Source organism: Clavelina lepadiformis, chromosome 2 (genome assembly GCF_947623445.1).
Source record: "Clavelina lepadiformis chromosome 2, kaClaLepa1.1, whole genome shotgun sequence".
Lineage (NCBI taxonomy): Eukaryota > Metazoa > Chordata > Ascidiacea > Aplousobranchia > Clavelinidae > Clavelina > Clavelina lepadiformis.
In genome coordinates this window covers 4,963,016-4,985,925 of record NC_135241.1, presented here as the reverse complement: position 1 = coordinate 4,985,925, position 22,910 = coordinate 4,963,016, and the positions used below count along the sequence as shown (strand labels likewise).

The 22,910-nt window shown below is 36.8% G+C and overlaps 4 protein-coding genes across 5 annotated transcripts; 3 read left to right on the top strand and 1 right to left on the bottom strand.

The window, feature by feature from the left end:
* Positions 1-666: 666 nt before the first annotated feature.
* Positions 667-9,224, top strand: LOC143446886 (uncharacterized). Its single transcript, XM_076946740.1, has 15 exons — positions 667-755; positions 996-1,020; positions 1,155-1,219; positions 1,549-1,677; positions 2,249-2,308; positions 2,473-2,565; positions 4,177-4,296; positions 4,396-4,420; positions 4,587-4,684; positions 5,391-5,516; positions 6,021-6,080; positions 6,238-6,333; positions 6,472-6,591; positions 6,709-6,757; positions 6,884-9,224. Exons 1-15 carry the CDS (start codon positions 675-677, stop codon positions 8,956-8,958), a joined length of 3,222 nt encoding a protein of 1,073 aa, XP_076802855.1. The 5' UTR covers positions 667-674; the 3' UTR covers positions 8,959-9,224.
* A 717-nt stretch (positions 9,225-9,941) lies between these two features.
* On the top strand, positions 9,942-12,583 carry LOC143445258 (membrane-spanning 4-domains subfamily A member 18-like). 2 transcript variants are annotated; one of them, XM_076944209.1, is made up of 7 exons: positions 9,942-10,229; positions 10,407-10,544; positions 11,207-11,266; positions 11,403-11,495; positions 11,689-11,823; positions 12,004-12,061; positions 12,169-12,583. In XM_076944209.1, exons 1-7 carry the CDS (start codon positions 10,137-10,139, stop codon positions 12,279-12,281), a joined length of 690 nt encoding a protein of 229 aa, XP_076800324.1. In that variant the 5' UTR covers positions 9,942-10,136; the 3' UTR covers positions 12,282-12,583. The 2 variants fall into 2 exon arrangements, with proteins under 2 accessions (XP_076800324.1, XP_076800325.1); XM_076944210.1 differs by having other exon boundaries at positions 10,076-10,229; positions 10,487-10,544.
* A 4,648-nt stretch (positions 12,584-17,231) lies between these two features.
* On the top strand, positions 17,232-18,590 carry LOC143445260 (uncharacterized). The gene is made up of 2 exons (XM_076944211.1): positions 17,232-17,922; positions 18,100-18,590. The coding sequence occupies exons 1-2, from the start codon at positions 17,711-17,713 to the stop codon at positions 18,272-18,274; spliced, it is 387 nt and encodes a 128-aa protein (XP_076800326.1). The 5' UTR covers positions 17,232-17,710; the 3' UTR covers positions 18,275-18,590.
* A 56-nt stretch (positions 18,591-18,646) lies between these two features.
* LOC143445256 (tryptase beta-2-like) lies at positions 18,647-22,710 on the bottom strand. Its single transcript, XM_076944207.1, has 11 exons — positions 22,505-22,710; positions 22,314-22,338; positions 21,492-21,619; positions 21,111-21,245; positions 20,614-20,736; positions 20,338-20,486; positions 19,969-20,069; positions 19,664-19,808; positions 19,371-19,494; positions 19,046-19,212; positions 18,647-18,862 (listed from the first exon to the last, which is right to left on the bottom strand). Exons 1-11 carry the CDS (start codon positions 22,563-22,565, stop codon positions 18,647-18,649), a joined length of 1,374 nt encoding a protein of 457 aa, XP_076800322.1. The 5' UTR covers positions 22,566-22,710.
* Positions 22,711-22,910: the final 200 nt, after the last annotated feature.

Sequence of the window (22,910 nt, the reverse complement as noted above, 5' to 3'; positions counted from 1 at the left end):
AAACGACTATTCAGTGTAAATAGCAACGTTCTAAACGGTGAATAAGTCATTACAAATCGCGATCACTGCAAAACTGTTTTCGATTTCCGCTAGAGTTATCATGTGATTTATTAACGCTTTCCAAATCCGTTATGGCTGAAAAGATCATCCCAACACGATTTGACCACAAACATGTATTTCGTTTCAAGACTTGCTTTGTACATACTTTTTTACACTCATAACTTCCTGAAGAACACATTTCTAACATAAGATGAAGGACAAATTGAAAAACGTTATTATTCATGGTCAGGAAATAGGTTCTGTCCAAAAAACGGCGAAATGAAAATCTTTAACCCCAATATTATCCTCACGTCAATCTTTTAACTGTCAGACGACGTAATCGTGGCAGTGCCAGCCTATTCACCAACAAAGTATGATAAATTTGATTAGTTTTCTTTTTCAGCTCACGTGTGCTGTTTGAATAGATTTTACGTAGGTGTAATGCAGAAAAAGGAAACGACATCACTTTATCAACTGCGTGGTAACTACGCTTCTACCTTAGTTTCAGAAAGTATAACGCAGGTATAACTGTGTGAAAAGAAGCATTTTTTGAAGACAGAATAAAAACTTCTCAAAAGCATTCTACGAAACTTTTGTATCAATAATTTAATGAAGGCATAGAAACACCGAAGGTTATGGATGGACCCGCCAACGAAGAAAATGATTCAAGAAAGAAAACTCAACCTTTGCACCGAAATGCTCCTTTCGTTTTTGGCGTAAGTATTCAATATGCAACTGCACTTGTGCTGCGTAGGGTCACGGTTGCGTTTGCCGCTGTAGCACTTATTTTACTGATTTTAATCCTGTTATTCCGCTATTGCAAGTTTGCGTGTATTTACCCGAGGAAGGCAAGGAGAAAGTTTTTGCATCTTATTTACTTTCTTTGCTACTTGGTTAGTTTTGAGGTGACCTATGTTTTGTTTAACCTTCAGTAAATTTTAAAATTTGCTTTACAGAATCAAACTTTGCATAACGTTCAAGGTGAGTTAATTCAATAATTCACGCGGACAATCCAGACTAGTATTTCAATCTTGCCAAGCGTAATATTTTACCGATTGTCGAAATTTTATTTTGTTGTACAAACATTAATCAGTATGAGTCCTTAAAATTTTCAGTTCTTGAAAATGCACCAGATGAAACACCTGATCGGTGGGGAAAAATCGTTTTGTTCGTATTGGGCGTAAGTACTACTAAGTAGCATTATTCTGTTTTAGTCGATACATAGTGTACATCCTAAACAGGATATCTATGTGCTTGCATTGCAACATAATGACATGCCGTTTCGATACATATCTGCAACCTTTATAGTTTATGTTTTAGTGTATATTTTTTTGAAACTGTAATTATACTTGTTATGTAACTGAATTATTTTGCGATATACCAATTTCCAACAAATACATGATCTTGTCAAGTTGCATAAGGCCAGCAAAGATATTATGACACCTGTTGATTTGATAAAAGAAGCCTTTTCACTCGTACCATGTTATTGTGACCTTAATTTCTACAAAGGTTTTGGTGATGTTTTTGGGCGCCGTTTGCATTGGACTGGCAGTTGCAATACTTGACATACAATTGACAAATGATGATTTGAGTATCCAAGCAGTAACGTTTGGAGAAGGCATTTGGTGTGGCTTTTGGGTAAGTTTTTCAATTGTCGTTAAGAGTATTATTTGTACAAACTCTTGGTTACAAAAACCGTTACAAGGCCTTGGAGTCTCTGCCTGTAAGTTATAGGATTGGTTGAAAGCGTATATATACAAAACTATAAAACATAGAATACCGTACAAGTCTCGATAATCCTGGACCTTGAAAACTCGTACGCTTGCCTTCATCCTTAACTTCGCTAAGGTATACGTAGATATGAGATAAACCAATAACATCCTCCGTGATTAAAGCACAATGCATCATTAGCTTAGACATTATATATCGATTACCTGTTTATTTCACGTATCCCATATGTAATACCTTGATTAATGGATAATTACTGCATTGCAATAGGGTTAGTGCAAGCCAGTGCATTGCTTAACCAGGATGTCAAGGGGATGCACATTTTGGCCCTAAAAGCATTTGCGTTCATCTTACGCAACCGCTACATCGGTTAAAACTTCAAACGTATTTTCCACTTCACCTTGCTGTTGCTAGACTTACCAATATAATCATAAGCATGATTTTAGTTAAGACTTTACTATTTACGGAAAATGTTCAACAGATTGCATTGGCTGGATTCTTTTCCATTATTCTAAGTATCCGGACGGCCGGATTTTGTTTGGTGAGTTTGACCAAAACTTTTTGTTGGCACTATATGACGTAAACTGCTCTCAATTCTTTTTCTGTTTATTTTGTGAAACTTACTTACCTAAATACTTTTTAAAAGTGTTTCATCGCCAGATTATTTTTTGCTAAGTTGTACTTTTGACATGTTTGCTTAAACAGGTTTGTTTTCATCTTGCTTTCCAAATGTGCGGGATACTTTTTGCGGCTGCTTTGGTTATCATTGAATCAGTTCACGCGTCTTTTTTGACCACGGTAATTGGAATTTTGAGATATGTTACTGTATGTAGCTTTCTGGAAGTTATAATAAATTTTTATTTCTGTCACAAATTCGACCAGGGTTCGACTTCTACGGTCGTTCGAGACGATTTTGATAGATTTTGCAGCGAGCAAGTAACTGCAAGACTTTATTACTTGCCCGGCCGGCAAAGAACGTTTTTGTTCCTTATAAAAGCTTATTAAAGCTTCCAATACAACGGTCAAAAACGTATCCATACATAACTATAGCCTGTTCCCCAACAGCAAAATTTAAGGGAGAACGCGGTTTGGCAGACCGTTATAATAAATTGACAACGATCGTTGTCTCTTGTTGACCAAATGTTATCGCCAGGACATCGTTTCTATCTGCACGCTATGGCACTTTGCTTCATAAAACTCTGCATTTACACTTGCAGACTAAATTGATGAAGTAAAAATTAAAACCTTTTTTCTGGGTAATTTATTACTGCATTGCTTGCAGTTGCAACTCCGTATTTGACCATTATTAAACGTTCTTTGCCACCGTTTGCCACCGTTTGCCACCGTTTGCCACCGTTTGCCACCGTTTGCGTCGTGCGGAAATGGCACTGGACCAAAGCATGGAGGTACCTGTATTGTTAAAGCTGTTGGTTACGCACGAGGTCAGCAGTCAAACTGCAGGCTACTTTGTCCATTGCATAGTTGACCACTATGCAAGCTTCCTTAATTTCGGTTGAGCCTTTTAATCTACATCGCTGACTGTTGTTAAGAGAAAACGTTGCAGTAGAAACAGATGCTTTGTGCAATAATAGTATAAAAAAAGATTTATACAGTGTTAACAATCAGTTTGCTCGGAAGTGTTTTTCAAAATGAAAGAATCCGCCGTATAGTAATAATTTTTGCATTGCAGCGCAGATCCAATGTATATGAGTGAACTGAGAAAAAACACTTCATGCGGGCAAGTGAATTTTAATATCTTACATGCCCGGAAAGAGTGAACAAAAAACCTGTCTTTTAACGCTATCCATATTCCATACCGGGCTCGCGACTTTGCCATTTTCACGAGGTGTGGCCGAAACCGCACACAAATTTTCAATCGTTAATTACTCGAAAACTATACGTCGTAAACTGATCGAATTTTGACAGGTTTGTAGCAAAAACATCTGGCTTCCTGTATACATCATAATTGTTAAGCAAAAGGAAGTGAATTTAGTGTAAATTAAGTATTTCCACAAGTGATACATTTATAGAAATTTTTCTTGTTACGCCGCGCCCCCGCTGTGCAGAAAACCAGCTGACCGCGAGAAGAGAACGCAAGAGAATAGTTAGTCGAGTTATTGGTGCGTAAATGAGTAAACGAAAACGATTCGCTTCAATGCGGAGAGAGAGAAAAATTATGAAAATATGACAATATCTCAAAAATTACAAACTCCAACTTTATCAAACAAACATGGACAGATAGCTGAACATTTTTAAGGAAAAGTCACCAAATTTCAAGTTTCTACAGCAAACAATGCAACTGTACACCACGTTTTTCTGTGACTGTGTGCGGGAGAAGCCAAGCCTAGTGTAAATAGGGTTAACATGTGCGTTGTTGTGAATTTTGTTAAAGCTATTTTTACTTTTCAGAAAAGTCAATTCATGGTGTTAAAACTGCTCATGGCAATCCTTTCAGGTGTAGCACTGATTTTGTTGATTTCCACTCTGCTTTTTTGCTTTTGCAAATTAGCATATCTCTATCGAAGAGAGGTAAAAGTGAAATTACATGACAGCTGTTACTTCATTAGATCGACAGTGTGACCTATGCTTTGTTAACATTAACTAACTTTTACAACATTTTATCCATAGATTTATACTGTGCAATACAGCCAAGGTACGTCATATAACCGTTGCTTATAAAATCATATTTTTCTATATTGCAAATGCAAATTTTTTGGTTTTCGAGCAATTTTAGTTTCAATCTATTCCATTTATGGAAAAATGGAGAAAAAATTTTTAAACAAATTACTATTTTTATAGTGTCTTTGCATAAATCTTAGATTTGAAAGCTGTGCCGTTAGAAACAAACGACACGGAAAAGCGGGGCAAAAAAGGGAAAACCGGTCATTGGCAAAAAATTGTGTTGTACGCTTTGGGCGTAAGTACTGCTTTTAAGTGTTATATTTATAACCTAGCTACTGATTAGGCGGTATATTGACTTGCTTGCATGAGGCATGTCATATTGTCCCAAATTTCACGTTTTGTATGTCTTCGTGTAGTTACCTTGCCAACATGCGGGTTTGTCTATAACACTGCGCTGTGATATGTTTTATAGATGTATTTTCTTCATGTCGCTTTATTCATAACGCCATTCTTGTGCACAACGTGTGACTTTGCATTTTAATATTTTGCCGATATCCCACCTCTGACTTTTTTTCTTGCTTTTAAAAGTTTTCAATGCACGAATATATACGGTTTATGTCATTACCCACAATTCCGCCCCAGATTTTTAATCTCGCCACTTTATCATAGTTGGTGGCGTTGTGATGATTGGGTTTTATAAGCAAAAGGTTGTATTCTAAGTTTTGGGTGTTTCAAGAAAGGCCGGTGTTTTGATTATGATGATGGGAAATAATGTTATTTTTATTCCACACCAGTTAAGAGAGTTGATTTTGTTACAAGTTTGAAAAGCAAATGTTGATTACATTTGACTATTCGTGTAAGCGGGAAGGACAAAACAGGCAGAATTTGACGTGAAAAATCACTGGGCGAATTTAATAAATATTAGGCCACATACTAAAAATCATAGTAAAACTTACGGTATGATTTATAACCATAAGATATTTTGTTTTTGAACAAATCAGGTTATTGTAGTTCTTTTGGGCGCTACCTGCATCGGACTTGGAATTGCATTGGTGGTGATAGGCGCATCAAATGGCTGTTCTTTTCACTCATTAATTCCTGGAGAGGGCATTTGGTGTGGAATATGGGTATATGTTTTGTGTTATTTTTGAAGCATGTTTTTTGTGTTTAAAACTTCGAATTTGATTAGTTTTTCGCAGTACATTGTACTTATTTTGTATAGTCCTCGAACAATCTGAATACTGTATAGTCCTGGTACTGAATTCGTACATTTAATACTTTCCTCGGCAATTTTACAGTATTTTGTACATCGAGCCTAAAAATACATTTTAAATGACATATGTAGACTGGATATCGATATTTTTATGCAGCTAGATTATGAGCAATTAAAAAGTTAAAGTTATTCCCACAACAGAAGTTCAAACTCAAATGTGTGTTTAGTCTTTCTAAAACATTTATTAGTAACTTACTCATATATAATAATCGGCATAAATGTATTAATTACATTTAGTCTAGGATTTTCACAGTGTGTTAAAGCATAAGCATTGAATTTAAATTAGAATTTTAATGTTAGAAATGATACCATGATAGAAGTATTTTTTTATTTTAAAGTTTGTGTTAATTTTTAACAGATTGTCCTGCCAGGATTCTTTTCCATTATACTTAGCATTCGCTCTTTTACTTTCTGTTTGGTAAGTAAAGGTCCAAGATCTTACTTTTGAGACAAGTAACATGGCTTGCTTTTTATCCCTTTGTGATTTTAAATACAATAATACCGGTGTCTGGAAAAAAGAAAAGATTCCTTTTTGTGTTGCTGCTATATTTCATCCCAAAGATGATGAATTTTAGGTTTGCACCCATTTTGTCCTTCACATTTGTGGGATCTTATTTGCAATTGCTTTGGTTATCATTGGATCAGTTCATGCGGCTTCGCTGAATAGCACGGTTAGTTAAATACTATATGTTTAGCCGTTATTTTATGTTTTACTGCTTTTTGCTTAGCTGTTATAGTATTAAAATGACTGAAAACTCTAACAATTTTTATCAGATATGTTCCTTATGCTCAGTTTGTTTTATTTTCAGGAAAATCAGCTTCTGCTGATAAACTTGACAAAGCTAATTCTTGCCTTCTTTGCCTTGATTGCGCTTATTTTATCTTTGATAATCTTTCACTGCAAGATAGCGCATCTCTACCGGAGACAGGTGAAATTATTTGCTACTTTATTCTTATATTTTTATATGCTAGGCACAAAATATTGAATCTAAATTCTACTTATACATGACATAATCAGTCATAAACGCCAATAGATTATTCTGCAGGTCCAGAAGCCGAGTTTCTTTGCATTTGGAGGTTCCGCACAAAATCAAGGTTGGTTGTATATAGCGCTAAGAAATTGCTAACAAATATCTCTAACTTCACCATGCCAACGTGAAAAATTTTATTTTTTCGAATTTCTTAAGTTATATAGCAATTTACATTTGTTTTGCGTTGTAGGTGTTGTCGAGATGCAACTATCTAAAAAAGAGATAAGGACAAGCAACCTTTATGAACTGACTCCAATACCAACTCGACGCAGCAGCAAGAAGATCACAGAGAGCGCCGAAACCACTCAAGGAAAGAATGAAGAATCATCGTTCCAGGAGGTGGTGGTTCACGTTCCTGCAATGTTCATTACGTTGGATGAAGATAAACATGCAACGAACTATGACGTTCAGGAAGCTGTTGATGATTCAACTGGTGAAGAAGTTAAAGACCAAAATCTTGTACCAACATTTATGGACAAGGACGCAAGTTCGGCTCACATCTACGAACTTACGCCCTTCGCAAGCCACAAGAACTCTAGCGTTGAGGACGAAGAAAATCCAGAAACTTCCACAGACTTATCGAGTGAAACTCCCGGTAGAGGTGTAGATGATTTGATTTCTGCTAAACCTCAACGCGTGATGAATTTTATCGAAGTTTCCCTTGCCAAGAAAAAGTTAAAGCAGTCATCTCTTGATGATATAGAAAATGGAAATGAAAATCCCCATGAAGCTGATGAGCTCAATAATTCAGATTCTGAGCGAGGCAGCGCTTCTAATACGCCTTTGCAAAATACAAAATCAAGCGCTTATGTTAAGTTGACCAAGAACTGGGGAAAGCCCGATGGCAAGCCTGAATTGTCAGATACTTCCGACACCGACAAGGATTTTTCCAGTCCTTCGAAGAACCAAGGCGGTTCCGTAAGCAGGCATGAAGCAGTCTTACCGATCGCTGAAAAAGACGACCAACTTCCAAATAACTCCCATGATGAAGAGAAGCAAGATCGTGAATCTAAAGATACACGGGCTGACATACCTCTTGCGTCTGGAAATGATTCGGTTGCCATAGATAACCCACAGCTTGCAACAGAGAAGAAAAAAGAGAAAAAGAAATCTTCATTTTCCTCATGGCTGTCAAAATTTAGAAAAAAATCTAAAAAAGATAAATACAATATCGATCCGATTGAATCAGTTTCAACACATTCTTCTAATCTGGACGTTAAACTAGGTCCTAATTATCCTAAACCCAGTACCAGAATGGAACTGGAAGACAAAATGAACGACTCTATCGCGACTATTCCATCCAAGAGTCCTCCAGATAATGACAACAAAAGTAGTTGCGCATCAGAACGTGATTCACCGTCTTTACAGCCTGACTCGGAAAAGCTTTGCTCAGAAGAAAATCCGCAAGAAGAATCACCAACTTCTACCGCAACGAAAGATGAAGATAATAATACAATGGACTCTTCAACATTCGTCGACATGAAATCTATCGAAGTACAACCTCGATCAAAGAAAAGGCCGAAGCGCGTGAAGCGTTCACAGTCGATAAGTCCAGCGCCTTTTTCTAGAAAACGTCACAATGCTGGAGATAGGCAAAGTCCTCACGAATCCTCTTCCACAACATCCAGCAGCTCATCATCTAGTTCTGATGAAAATGAGAAAGTGAATTTAGTTGATCCATTGTATGAGAATATGGAAGTGATCAAAACTGTAACTGGGGCTATACAAGATGATAGAGAATCAGATGAGAGCTCTAAGGGATCAGAAAGAAATGAAGAGTCAGATCGTTCTACTTTAGAGAGCAAATTTGAAAAGTCAAGCGCAACAGCAAGCCAGGTTGTTGACGGCCAATTGATCAATAACACCAAGATTAACAAACCAGAGTCTCGAAAGAATTTAGATGTATCCTTTAAGAAAGATGACAACTGTCCAGCGCCAACAGAAGCAACAGATAAAAAAACAAGTCCACGCTGGTCAGCTCTTCTCAAGGATACTAGCAGCTGGACATTTACAAGTGTCATGGTGGAAGGAGAAGAAGAAGCACAAACAAATTATCTAACTGAGGCCCGCAAATCAATCTATTCTCCCGATATTGATATCACTGGTTCTATCCAATCTTCCGACAGCAAGAAAGATCATGATCGTGTAATCAGCAGACCAGGAAATGACGATACGTTAGTTGTTCAAAAAAACACAATCCAGATTCCAGGCTTGGAAACGGATTCAAAAAGATGTTCTCTCTACATGACTTTAGATGAGCAGTAACACCGCACAAAAATACTTGCCCTGGCTGAAAAAAGATTACTTAATGTTGATTTTGAGAAGAATTTAGCGTTTCAAAATGACCTGAAATTTAAACGGAAAGGAAACTTTAACTTATAAAACATGTACAGTGTTTATCTCCTTTGAACATGTGTTATCATCTTAAAACAGAATATCTATAATCAGATACGCCTTATCAGATATATCCTAATAATTTCTATCGTTGTTTTGTATGTTTTGCTAATAATGAAATAAACATGTACACGTGATATTTTCTTTTCCTGCGGGTCGCATTTGTAGCCCTCTCTTGTTTCAGTTGCGTGATGTAACACTTACGTAAAGCCTTCTTCCTGCTAGCCTATATACAATACTTGAGTTATACTTGCTGGGCTGGCTCGGTAAACCTATAGTGCTCAGAGATGTATGTTTTGCGTCACTTTACTGCCGAAAACCTGACAAAAATTTTATATCGTTGTAAACTTTGAAACATATATCTGAAATCTATTTCTTATCCCAAACTGAATCACCGAGAGCGAATTCTCCTATAGTTGGAAATTTAAAATTGTTGTTGTAAAACTTCTGAATTCATGTGAATAAAAATAGTTCCTTTTTCCGGGTTCATTATTCATTTTGAGATGATTCATCTTTAAAGATCAAACTTTAAAGCGTCAACAATTTGAAGGATGTTTTTCTCATATGTAGAACGTTTAGCTTTGTGTCACGTGAGCTATTGCGTGTATAATGACGCACTGTTAGCTTACGGGAAAAATGGAGCAGGAAACATGACGATCAACAGTACGTCACGTTGAAAACTAATAAAAAGGAGCCTTTTATTTTTCCAATTGAGTCTTATTGTCAAAGGTAAAGCCTAGTTGTTCTAATGCATAGTGGCAACTTGCGGTAAACGTGTCAAAGAAAGTGTATAGAAACATTAGCCTAGTCAACTAAGGTTTTAGATAAAAAATATCTCACTTCAACATTAAAAGTAGTTTAAGCGCTATTGTGTCAGATTAATAGCATATGGAGATGGCAACAGATTGTCGTAAATTATTAAACAATTCTCACCTATCACTAAATGCAGTTTTTCTCATGCTGTCATTGTTTACAGTTTTTGGAAAAGATATTTTATCTAACGTATTCAGTAAAACCTTTACTATAACATTGAAGAAAAGTTTGACGCAATGGCTCCCCAGACAAATTTACAGATGCCCGTCGTAGTGAATGCGGTTGAAATGCCGTCAATAAGACACAAAAGTGCGGTCACAAAGCTTGGGGTAAGTATTCAAAAGCATATTAATTAAGACCAGCATTTTTTGGTATAATTACGCTTTAAAAAGACTGCATATATTTTCTACCTTGTGTAGTAAACGTGATACATACTTTTAATTTCAAAAAGTGAACTTATAAATCAAGGAAAACTTGTGTTTGGAAGTGTGCAATTTTACTTTTAGCTTGCACAAGTTATACTCGGTGTGCTGAGTGTCCTAATTGGAGTCGCTTTAATTGTCATGATGGTTGTTGTTCAATCCAGATATTTCATTTCCTTGGCCATGTATACTTTTGGAGAAGGCATTTGGTGCGGTATCTGGGTAAGCTCGAAACTCAAGCAGTTTTAAATGCTATGACTGAATTCGAAAATCTAGACCTTCTTTTGATGTTGCTCTTCACTATTAGAAAAAGTGTTAGGTTTTTAGTAAAGCTAGTTTTTAAATTTTAGTGTAAGTTGGTAAGACGTATCATAACGTTTGGTTTCGGCAACCGAATTGAAATCTTGCTTTCGTCAAATATTGTGCGTTGTATTGCGTCAATATTATATTCTATGTATAAATTTGAGAAAAATATTTCTAAGTATTGAAAACAAACATAATTCATTAGAAACAAGGTAGTCACGTGTTAACCGTCGATACCGAACCGTGTAACAAAACAAGTAAATAAAGTTCTTTTCTCCTCTGTGGATGACGTATATCTTTTGTTCAAATGGTTTACCACCGGTTACGTTTCTGCTTACGGCCAGCTAGTTTCCTTTCGATAAAGGTTTTTAACGTACAGTTAGATTTGGTGGAAATCAAAGCGACAAAACTTTATCCAACTCAATACATCAGCTGACTATTTATACACGAAAATACCAACATTCTTTATTTGAAAATGTAAGGTCTTTTTACAGAGAGAATCCATTTGAGCTAGTTTTGTGGCAAATTACACACTATGTGTTGTTTCTGCTTTATAACTTATTATAATTGTTTATTTGTAGATTATTGTCGCTGGTGTCCTGGGCATGAGTGCAGGAAAGCAAGACGCATCCGTTTGCTTGGTAAGTAGCCCACCGACACCTTCTTTGCTTAATCTGTTTATAAAACGTGGCTTTTGTGCTGTATTTGTTTCACAAGCTTCGCTGGTTAATGTCGCATATCCCACACACCACCACAAGCTATTTTTATTTTTTACAGATAAACTGCCACATGGGCTTTGGAATCGTGGCAATTTTGTTTGCGGCTCTATTGAGTGTAGAGTCGGGAATTCACGCAGGAGTGACAGCTTATGTAAGTATTACGCACGTTTGAAGGTATTTTATGGTTTTATGGCAGCGACTATGGTGATGGTTTGATAAAGTGCTGTATTCTATCGGTTACGCTTAATTTTTCTTGTAAATTATATCTCCCAAACATGTTTTGCAACGTAACTTTTGGTATTAAGTTACGCAGTATATAGTAATGACGAAGATTTCTTCGACAGATGCCTTTCAGAGTTCTTTCAATTGTGCAAGCAATCAATGCTGGCATATCATTTTTTTCCCTTATTGTCAGCACGTCCATATGCTGTTGTTGTTCAACACCGCAGGCTTGTTGCGGCACGTCGTGCTGCGTACAGGTGAGCACTTGATACGGCAGAATAAAGTATTTATTTTGAAGTGGTGTTACAGTAAGTCTTCTAACTTTATAACGTTATTAGCCTTTATGCGAAAGAGTTTACAAACTCGTATCTAGATTCTTTACGTGCACGTTTTAACAGATGTAGTTTACTTAAAAATTCGCCTTTAACCTATTCCAGCCTCAGGGTATCCCAAATCAAGTTATTGTCTTCAACCAAAATCCCGCTGCTCGCCCAGGTAAGTACTTATAGCCTCAAGTCTAGTGAATCTAAATGACTCTAAAAACACGGTGTGGAACACCATAGAAATTATATTAACAAAGCTTAATTTACATGAAACAACAGCGGAAATTGCCCAATATATCCCAGCCAACTCACCTCCCGCCTATTTCGCATCGGTAGCAAACCAAGCAGACACCACACCGAACGAAATTAAAGCACTCTCCTGCAATCGCTGACACATAGTGTTTGTAAGAAAGCACCCATGCCAAGAAAATCTCAACAGAAAGCGAACAACTTTATGTGCTTTTAAACTTTCTTTTGTATTTTATCTGATTGGAAACAGTTTTAGTGTTGTGTGTAGATTCGTTATTTAGTCTTCCTTACTAGAAAAGTAACATTAAACTTTTTATTTACTTTCGAAGCTCGTTAGTTGCCGCATAAATGACAACGAAGGGCGTTTGTTGACCATGAATACATGTTCCTCACGGAATGGTTGAAGTTTTATTGCATTTGAAAATATAACGCCCCTATCCATGTATGGTTTGTTTCAACACATTTCAAAGACCCTGCAATAACAGGAATTCGCAATAGACTGAGGCGCTGACCGTAATATGCGTTTGAGTATAAGTTGTAAATATCTTATAATATAGACACTCTAGTTGCGTACGCGAACAAAATACGGAATTGTTGTTTTTAGAAAGTTGATTATGACGGGCTTGGCGTGTATGAGCGTAAGGAAGAATCGCAAGAGGGTAATAGAAGATCTGTTTCGGTTCTATATTTCAAAACTTACTCGTTGATGCCGAAAGTTTACAATCTGTGTTTCAGCATTTCGTTGCAGACCGTTCAGGTCTAACGAATTCGGACTGATTTTAAAATGCCGGATTTTAATATTAGGTCTAAAACGTCACCGGTGGAGTGGACAACACCTCGACAAAGGCTGACTTGGAGGGCCGTTCCGCACTTTTAAAAACTAAACCAGTTGAAAACTAGTAGACTACCAGCAAGGCTCGAGCTCTGAACTTTGGATTACAAATTGAACCTAAATGGCTGTAATCTACTACTCATAGATTGCTAATGACGTCACGATTAGTTAATTACCCTTGCCGCCATGTTCAAAGACGTATACGTCAAAAATTACCAATCACTGAAAACTATAAAAAAATTTTTCAAAAATGTTTTGGTCCCCTTGAAAGCAACCCTAAATACGTCAGTGGGTCTACCCACTTTGAGAAAAGTTCCGCCATTGCTGTCACTCTCCTGACTTAACTGCCGACCTGGGTTACTACTTACGGTCAAATAGTCACTTTGTTAAAAGGTTACACAGGAGCTCACTGGTTTGGCGAACGGAATCAGGTATTCAGGAAACAAATTGTCACACAAAGACAACTTTTGGCGATGCTTTCAAATACAGTATAAACACTTTCTGATTAACTTTCTGCCCAAATACAAAACGCATAATGCGGCACAAAAAGTCGAGAAAAAAATCTTTGCGCAAACACTGTTCGCAAATAAAGTTAATTGAAACAGCTTTTAAACTGGTTCGAAATTTCTATTTTAGGGAGAAAACTATTTGGTCTTACTCTCTTTCATAAACCCAAATTTTTGGGTTATAAGACCTTTGTAGGTTTTCAATTTTCAGTTTATGGCATTTCCTTGTTTACGACTACTTGTCAGCTACACCATATACAGGAAAGCATATAATATTCGGGTATACGTCGTTTTAAAATTGTTGTAAATGTCTTTTCAAGTCATACACTGCCTTTCAAAAGTGTACACAATAATTCTGACAGCTATTGTACCTATAAATATGAGAATGTAATTTATGTTAAAGCATTTTGTATGTGGTATTTGAGAGGTAAAAAACAAATTGGGCTGGGTAATATTTCAGAAATATTTGTCCTCTCTCAATGCAATCCTAATTATGCCACTGTCGACGCCTGTTGTCCACAGATCTTAAAATAGTCGAAAGGAAATTAAATCGTCAAAAACACACTGCGGTTTCAGTTTCGTTTTTGAATGTGAAGCAGCATGTAACTGTAAATCCAGATTTCATAAAGTATTGTTTACACTGAAGCTACCTTTTGTTGCTGAATATCGAAGCAATGAGATTTCAATAAAATTTCTGAAAAGGAAGCATTATAATTATTAATGATCGTCTTTCATTTAGATCAAACTTAATATTACATTTAAAATGTTTCTAATTACTCTAAACCGTTGATTAAAGATTTCATACAACTGCTACAGATTTTCTTCTGCCAGGTACGTTTTCTACCGCTTCCACGGCCCACTCAAAACCAACGAACGTTGTACAGGATGCGGCAGAAAAACCTACCACATTTCAAACCAGGAAAAAGAGACAAAATTTATAAGCAATCAAAACATTTATTGTTTCATCTCAAAGTGAAAAGGTTATCATTTGATGTATTTATGTTTTAAAGATTACATTCTGTAGGTGGCGCCCTCGAGATGTAGGTGGCGCCCCTCGAGGCCTTCCAGGTGGCTTTCGCTTTAGTGCTGAAACCGTAGCTCTGAAATTTTTGACCCAGAGCATTACAGATTTTCGATTGGGACCAGGATCGTTACGGTTTAGTTTGAAATGAGTCATAAAATTTCTTAGTGTTCGAGTCACAGATTCCCCATTTCTAATGAAATCTTCCACAATAAATGCACGGTGTTAGCCAGTCCAGGCCATTTTACATGCAGACACAAAATTTTAAAAATTTGCACAAAACATTATTTACTTATAAAAACTAAAACCTGAAACACAGATGGTAAGTCCTTTGCTGCAAAATTTCAATTCAACCTCCTGTCAGACTGCTACAACTTTGGTACAGTAACAATTTGAAATGTGGTAGGTTTTTCTACCGTACCCTGTACAATGCAGCTTGATTGTATTCTCATGAGAGATTAAAAACTCATCTCCGTTTGAGGCTTAAAGTTACAAACAGACATGTAAAAGAAGTTAATAAAATATAATAAAAACTGCAACAGCTGACCCGAGAGAACAAAAAAGAGACAGGTCTTTGCTCTGAGCAAATACTCACACCTGAAGCAAATGCGGGACACCAATTGGAAAAGGACACACAATGATTAGGTGGAATCATTTGTTACTATTTAGCCTACATATGTTTCAATATGAGGAGCGCATATTTTTTGATCTATCTACTGCTGACATAACATAACCTAAGGGGCTTTCAATAACGCATAGAGATTTCTTTGCAGGGCCAAAAACAGAGTTACTTTGCCTTTTTACATTCTGCGATTACTCAAGTTGGGTTGTGTATGTGGCTTAGAAATCTTTGCCAAATATTTCATCCTAAAAACTTAAAAAAAATTTATCTACTTTTCGACTTTCTTCAACTTAGTTTTACTGCAATTTGCATTCGCTTTGAAATCTTTAATTCCATGCACATTCTTCAAATGAAATTCTCAATGAGGGCTTTGTAGCTTCTGCTAAACATCGGCTCGTAAACAACGTCGTCAAAATCCACATTGTTAAAGAAAATGAAAAGTCAAATCAACCATCTCCAGAAGACGTCGACAGTAAGAATAAATGCTCATGAGACGCTAACGTGATCTGGGCAGAGCTTAAAAGAGTTCATGAAAATTGCCAATTTTAGCTTAGAATTTACAAACGTCATGTTGGAAGGAGATAGAGGAGGAAAAGAAAAAGAAGGAAAAGAACCGAAGAAAATTTTTTACATTACTGAGGTCCACAAACCAGTCTCTCTGAATATTGATATCACTGGTGACGTCCGTTATCCATCATCTGACCCAAAGTAATCCGTAGGCAGAAAAATGAAAAAGATTTGGTAGTTGTTCCAGAATCGATAATTTGGAGTCCGGCCTTGGACGGGAATGATCCAAAAATATCTTCACTCAATATGACTTTGTATGAAGAGTGACATCGTTTATACAAATACTTATCCTGGCTTAAAATAGATCATGTGATGTTAATTAATTACGTAAAAACCTAAGCTGACCTTGTCCAAATGACATAAGTTAAAAGGAAGTGAAGCTTTAACCTCTAAAACATGTACAGTATTTATTACCTTTGCCCATGTGTTGCAATTTAAAAAATATCATTTGTAACCAGATATATAGTAATAATTTTATGCCATCACTTGGTATTTTTTTTATTTGAGAAATGAACCTGTATAGTGTGCATTGTACACGGGTTAAAATTTGTGATGATTCGGATGAAAAGATATCCCCCATTAAACCGGTGTAAATGCACAAATCAATCACTTTGTGTCAAACAAATCTGCAACAAAATGAACCCAAAGCCATTGAATCATTAAAAGATTGGTTTATCAACGCCAACCCAACTGATTGTGTCGGAAAGCTTTGAAACTGTAATAGTTTTGCACAAAGATTTCTCAATTTCCAGAAAGTTAGCTACCCTGCTGATGTGGTTGTTATGTTGGACAGTTCAGAAAGGGAAGCGATGAAGGATATGTTTATGCTCAGAAAGGATTTGTGGTTGAATTTAATATTGACGTAAACGGTTGGCCTAACTTATTAGTTGCTAGCTACAGTATATGCAAAACGTACCGCTTTACAACTATAGCCCATACTTTACAGTTTATAGTTTTAAACGTTTATTTTACTTTTGTAATCACGTTTTAGGTTATAGAGCATGCTTTTATGTAAAGAAATTTTCCAATTAAAATCTTTTTTGGTATTTATAACCCTGGACGTGTTACTACATATGTGAACGTTTTGAACTTTATGCCTTTAGTTAGGCCTAAGCATGTTTGTTGTTAGCGGTAGAAACGCTGAAAAACTGCAATCTTTTTTGGTTTTTAATTAAAATTAACTTAGCCAATACCTAACCATGTCCTTTCGCTTTAATGATCGACCAATTTAACTTATCTAAACAAGGACTGTTGTCTTAAAGTGGTCTCATTCAGCAAGAGTTGCTTTCAACCATCTCCTTAACGCACCCAATTTTTTCTGTTACAAAGCAAAAACATTGATCGGAAACAATTTGTGTCTTTGACAGAGATCCTAAAGAAAGAAGTTAGCATGATTTATTAACAACATATACATAGCCTATGGAAAGCAGATGTGTACGCCATCACGGGACATTAACTTTCCAAGGAAGTTAATTTAACCCGACTTAGCCTCTTTGAAGTTATAAAGGAAACGGTAAAAATATTATAACGGAACTTTCTTGCGTATCAGCGGCATAGTGGCAGCTGCCGCAGGATCCAGGCTTATTTTCTGAAACTAACTCTTTGCTGCGTAGTTTCCAAGCGTTTTACTGGTGAAGTATTGGTGTAGTAATAACATAGCATCGACGTTTAAAAGAAAAGAAGTTTCATTTTAGCTTATTAGATAGGAACCACATGTTTTATATTTTTCATCATTCTTATAGTAGAAAGCCTAAACTACAGACAAGTTCTCTAAAGTCTAAAAGACTGACAGGAAATTTTCTGAATTGGACATATTTAGCCCTTTTACGTTTTGCACACACTTCTGTATACTGTGGGTACCTCAATGCTCTTACGCATGCAGTTACATGATAAACTATTGCATTTGCAAGTGCTACCTTTATAGCAGGCCAAAAGGGTTGTTAATACATATTTATATACGTGCGAGTGCGAGGAAGAGGAACTATTGCCAAGAAACTGCTTTGAAGTGTTGATCAAAAAACAGGATGCCTCTACCGTCTCCATCTGATATAACTCCGTTAATTATGCTTGGCCTCGCTGTGGGGCTCATTGTATTTGTAGTTCTCTGTACCATGTCACTAAACAAATTTTTTGAGGTAAAGGATAGGCATCGAAGAAGAGAAGACAAGCAACTGATAGGTACTGCCGCGCCTTCAGACAGCGAAAAGTTAGCTGAAGTTTTTACTTTATCATGGAGGTATACCGTGTGTTAGTGTACAATATATATTGTGGTTTTTATACCACAATTTGTCTTTTTAAGTTGTGTTTTATGAAGTATACACCTACAAGTCTACGTCTACTTTGGAATTTTATAACACGGTGACCATTATAAACGTCACCACATAAATTTTTGTTTGCCACGTTATATTCACAGACAACTCGAGATTTTACAAAATGAAGACCCAGTCTTTTCATCTGAACGTTCTTCTGTCGCATCAAACGAGGAGAAACAATCTCTATTAGAAAATTTTAAGAATGTAAAAAATTACAACTCTCTCAGCGATGATGAGAAAAATGCCAGCCCACAGAAATCAGATAGCTCAAAATGAAGATTGGTGTTCGCGAATTTTTTAGAAAAATTTTTGAAATTTAATTTCAAAAAGTTCAAGCCTTTCAAACTCTGAAAATTGAAACATTTTTGACATTATTTTGTCTAACATTGCTCAGTTGCAAAAGTGAAGGAAGGCCTTGTGCATTGCGCATGAACTTGTTTCCCTACTTTTATCCACCGTAATTCCCTGATTTTGTACATTGTTTATTGACTTAATTTGCATGTTAAAGCTCCATTTTAACTTTGTCCTTTCAATGGAGTCAAGCGTGGAAAAAGGACAAAGTTGCAAAAGCAGTAAAAATATTGTCATAAAACTTTGCTGTTCTTTTGTGTTGTTCTCCTACAAAAATCAGTACAAAGTATTTAACCTTCAGGACAATCCTGGCTGATCTGCGAAAATGAAGTCTTCGTCTGTCGAATTAGAATTAACCATTAAGTCGATCCATACTTCCAACTCTTCAACTTTCGTGTATAATCCTGGCTTCCCTGGGGCGCCGCAAGTCTTGGATCCAAATGCAGTTATCCCGGCCAAGTACCAAGAACAGGATGAAGAGCTTTGACAAACTAATGGACCTCCGCTGTCTCCCTACCGTGGTAGAAAAAAGAAAATAAGGAAGTTGAAAAATCTGACCATCAAGATATTTCCTGTAAAACTGAGACCACTGATGGAAATATGTTCAAACGACAGGAAAGATAAAGGGACGACCTACAGAGTATTTATCCAAGGAAGTGGGCAAATGCATCATGTTTAAGCAAATTTTTTACTTACAATGCAGGTATCCGCTCCACCAGAAAGTTTTCCAACGCACAGAAAAGAAGTGTCGATAAAACCCGACTTGGAATCGTTGTGATACGCGTGTTCGCAAACCGACAAATTGAGGTTACGTAACCGGACGTGTTGCAAATGTTGCGAAATCAACACGTTGAAGGGATCAGCTGTTAAAGTAATAGAAATTAATAACGGACTTTTCGTCGCTCAATGCATACTGTTAAACCGAGTAAATAAGGCCTTTACTGAAAGTGTTTATACAAAAAGACTCTTGAATTGGGTGAGATTGCGATTTATCACTTCGTAAAAACCTCACTCAACTCACCTGCTCCCCAACCAATTGCATAGCAGTGGGCATCGATTGGGGTGCTTTCACCCTTTGGAAGGCAGATTGGACTAACCCCAATATCGATGTTTTCATTTGAAGCAAGTATGAAGGGTGTTTCAAGCTAACAAAAAAGTTAATTTTCACAAACCAGATGCATTGCAGCAGATATTGAAGCGAATTTGGCATGAGCTATATACTCGTTTCAAGTATATATGGACTTCCATATTTAAATACTTGCAAACTACTGTAATGCTGCAGACAAATCAAAATACCACGTTATACAAACCAACCTCTACTAAAGCAACGTCGAATGCAACTCCGTTATAAAAGTGATGAATGACCACTCTCCTCCCATAGCTAACCTGGCCGCCGTTTCCTCTTATTTTCTTCAACCCGGCCTGAATTCGGATGTGCTGAGGCATGTAAATCCAAGATCTACATTATACAAACATTGTATTTTTTGGTTGTTCTTCTCTAGGTGTCACCACGTCTGTTCAACACGGTTGCCATATCCAGGACTTCCGTTATGTGTTTAGCAACAAAAAAAGTTTTCTTATTTTAACGCTTTACAAGCAACCATAAAACAATGACTTACGTTACGCAGTGAGCGGCAGTTATCGCCCATTTCGAGTTAATCAAGCTTCCACCACAATAAACGAAGTTTACAGATTGCTTGTTGCCCATTCGAAAAAGCAGCTGATTTCATACAGAAAAAAAACAAAATCACTATATCAAACACATACATGATGTACCCATCAACATTGTCGTTACTAATAAAACACGGTACATAGGCAAAGGTCATATTCGTTATATTTAAAGCACGAATTTAAATAATCCTTTAAAATAAGCCTTAAAATAATAAATAAATAAATAAATAAGCCTTTAAAGCTCAATTGTACTCTTGTACTAGTACTGTACGTGCAGTACTAGTACAAATATAGGCCTAACATGCTACCATGCGTACCATCCACGGCCATTCAGATGGTTTAGAATCTGTTCCACCGACAATATTCGAATCAAGTTTGAAACTTCCGCACTTGAATGGGCTCAGAGAAGGAACACAACACGAAGAGCTTGTATTGTAACGATATACTTGACCCCGCGGACATGTCACTGTAATTGTTGATTTTCAGTTATTTATTCTTTTTTGCCTTATAAAATTTATGTTTTGCAAAAAACTTTTTCCGAAAATGTTCAGTTTTTCATCCACAAGCAAAATATAGTAAACTTGAAAAGTTACTCGAAGGACATGGCGTCGTGTTGCAGTCCTCGTATTTTGGACGACATTTTCCTTTAATGTCTGCACAATCTCTCGATCGCATTCGTGTTCCTGTGCCGCAAAATTTTGAACAAGGACTCCAAACTGGAGAAAAATATGGATGTTCAGTTAAAGTCGGTCAACAAACTGCAGTCGTTAAGCTCTACGTGGTGTGCGTATTTATATTTCTAATAAGCATATACTTTTAAGAGAAACCAGTTACTCGCTGGGTAGGTAGGTAGCCTGCATATATTAGTAACTGAGATTCGGCGATGCATAAAAGTGTAACCTATTGTAAAAGTTTTTTTGTTCACCTGGCGCATATGCTATAATATCTTACAAACATGCTGGAAGTTAATTTTAACAATGTTTATAAAGTACATCGCACACAAAATCTTTCCTTTGCTTTTTCTTGGTAATGTTCCATATAACTAAACTTATAATGGCCTGTAGGAAATGAAGTTAAACTTAATACTTGCTTCCACACGCAATTGTGTTACATTGCTGAGTTTGATTTTGCTCGAGTCCACAGCTTGCTGGAGCGCCACAAATCCGACTTCTGTTCCTGACTCCACCGTTGCATGTTGCACTGCACTCGCTCCAACCTAACCAAGCTGTAAGTGCCCAAAAGTTGAAACAACGAACAAACATTCAGTTATTAATAGTCATAACGTTGAAAATTACAGACACAATAATTGGGAGTAATAATAATACTAAACCGTTGTAGTTTTTCGAGACAAGGCCAAAAAGAACCCACAAAAACGAAGAATATGCTACAAAGGTCGCAAAGAATTCCCCTTCCCCATAACAACACTTCCAGCGGAAATATTTTAATTTTATTGTTTTTGTACAGCGACAACCTTGCTCGCAGAAGCATTCGTTTCTTTCACACATTCCGCATGTCCTGGGGCAACGATTCTTCATGATTTCTGGCAACAGCCTGCACCAAAGCTTGGAGCACTTGCCTTTCCAGCGGTCAACGCACTCGCTTTAAGAAATGAGCAATTAGATTGTGATTATGTCAATCACTGAGGCTTCATTTGCTTGGCCTTGAACATATTTCTGCTTATATTACATGAAAACAGAACTTGAGTAAAACTCTATCAATCTTTTAGTGATATAATGTCATAGAGATCAAGTTGGAGTTCCAACGTGTATATTTACACTTGAACCGGACCTCCCGACCCTCCAAATTTCAGAACGCCATCCTGTAACGTTTTGAGCTTAATTCAAAATTACTATTCGTTATTGTAAATTAACTGATGTCATTGCAGGGTTAATATTACTAGTTATAAATATTGGCCTAGCGGGCACCCTTCCTGTAGTGCTGAAATCTTACTCGCCTCGCATCTGCAACAGACATTGGGCGGTAACCGGCCTCAAAAGACCAGTATATACTAGTGCGGTACTTTACTGGCGTTTGAAAGGGTACAAAGTTGTTTTCATGTGTTATGGATGGAGTTCTGTAACTTCGGGGTTAGTTTTTAGGGTCTAGTATGGAGATGCAAAACGATAGTCAGAGTATGTTACCACTGGATCCAAATACTAATTGTGACGACGTTATCACGTTACTACGTCACTTTTACTTGCTTTGCGCTTTCATACTAGACCCGGATTTTAAAACTTTGGGTCGGGTCCGATGCATGCTGACGGTGATAAACTGCTGGTATAAAAATCGTTACCTGCTTTTCGCTTCAGTTTTTCCATCTAAAAACATATTAACTTTACATGTAAACTTACACTGGAAATATCTATCACTGACAAAATGAACGCTTAAAAAAGTGTTCAAAATTGACAAAGACCTAAATCCTACAGTAAGCAGGCATTACAGGAAAGTAAGTTGCTTATATTGTACTTGATCTATCGTTCGTACTTTTTGTAGCACATGTTTTTATGACGACGCACAGCAGAAAGATAATCTTCGGGCTTATCATCGTCCTTTCCACGCTCAAGTACCCAAAACTGTGTGCTTTACATCAAAAGGCGAATATGGCAAACGCGCTTATTAGGCTCTGACAATTACGTTTGCTTTCTGCTATGGAAGGTTAAGGTCGTCATACTAAAACTGGCTGGTGGCAAATTAGAAGTCGACCTTCTATTTTTAAACAAAGTTTAGAGATGGGGTTAACTGAGTAGAAGTAAATAAATTATCTGCTAAATTACGAGCCAGCTGAGATTACAGGCAAAGAGATCAACGGTAATCTAGTCATTAGGCAAGACACATATTTCATCACATCGAGTTGATGATCGATTGCCTGCCCTACACACTTGTTAATACA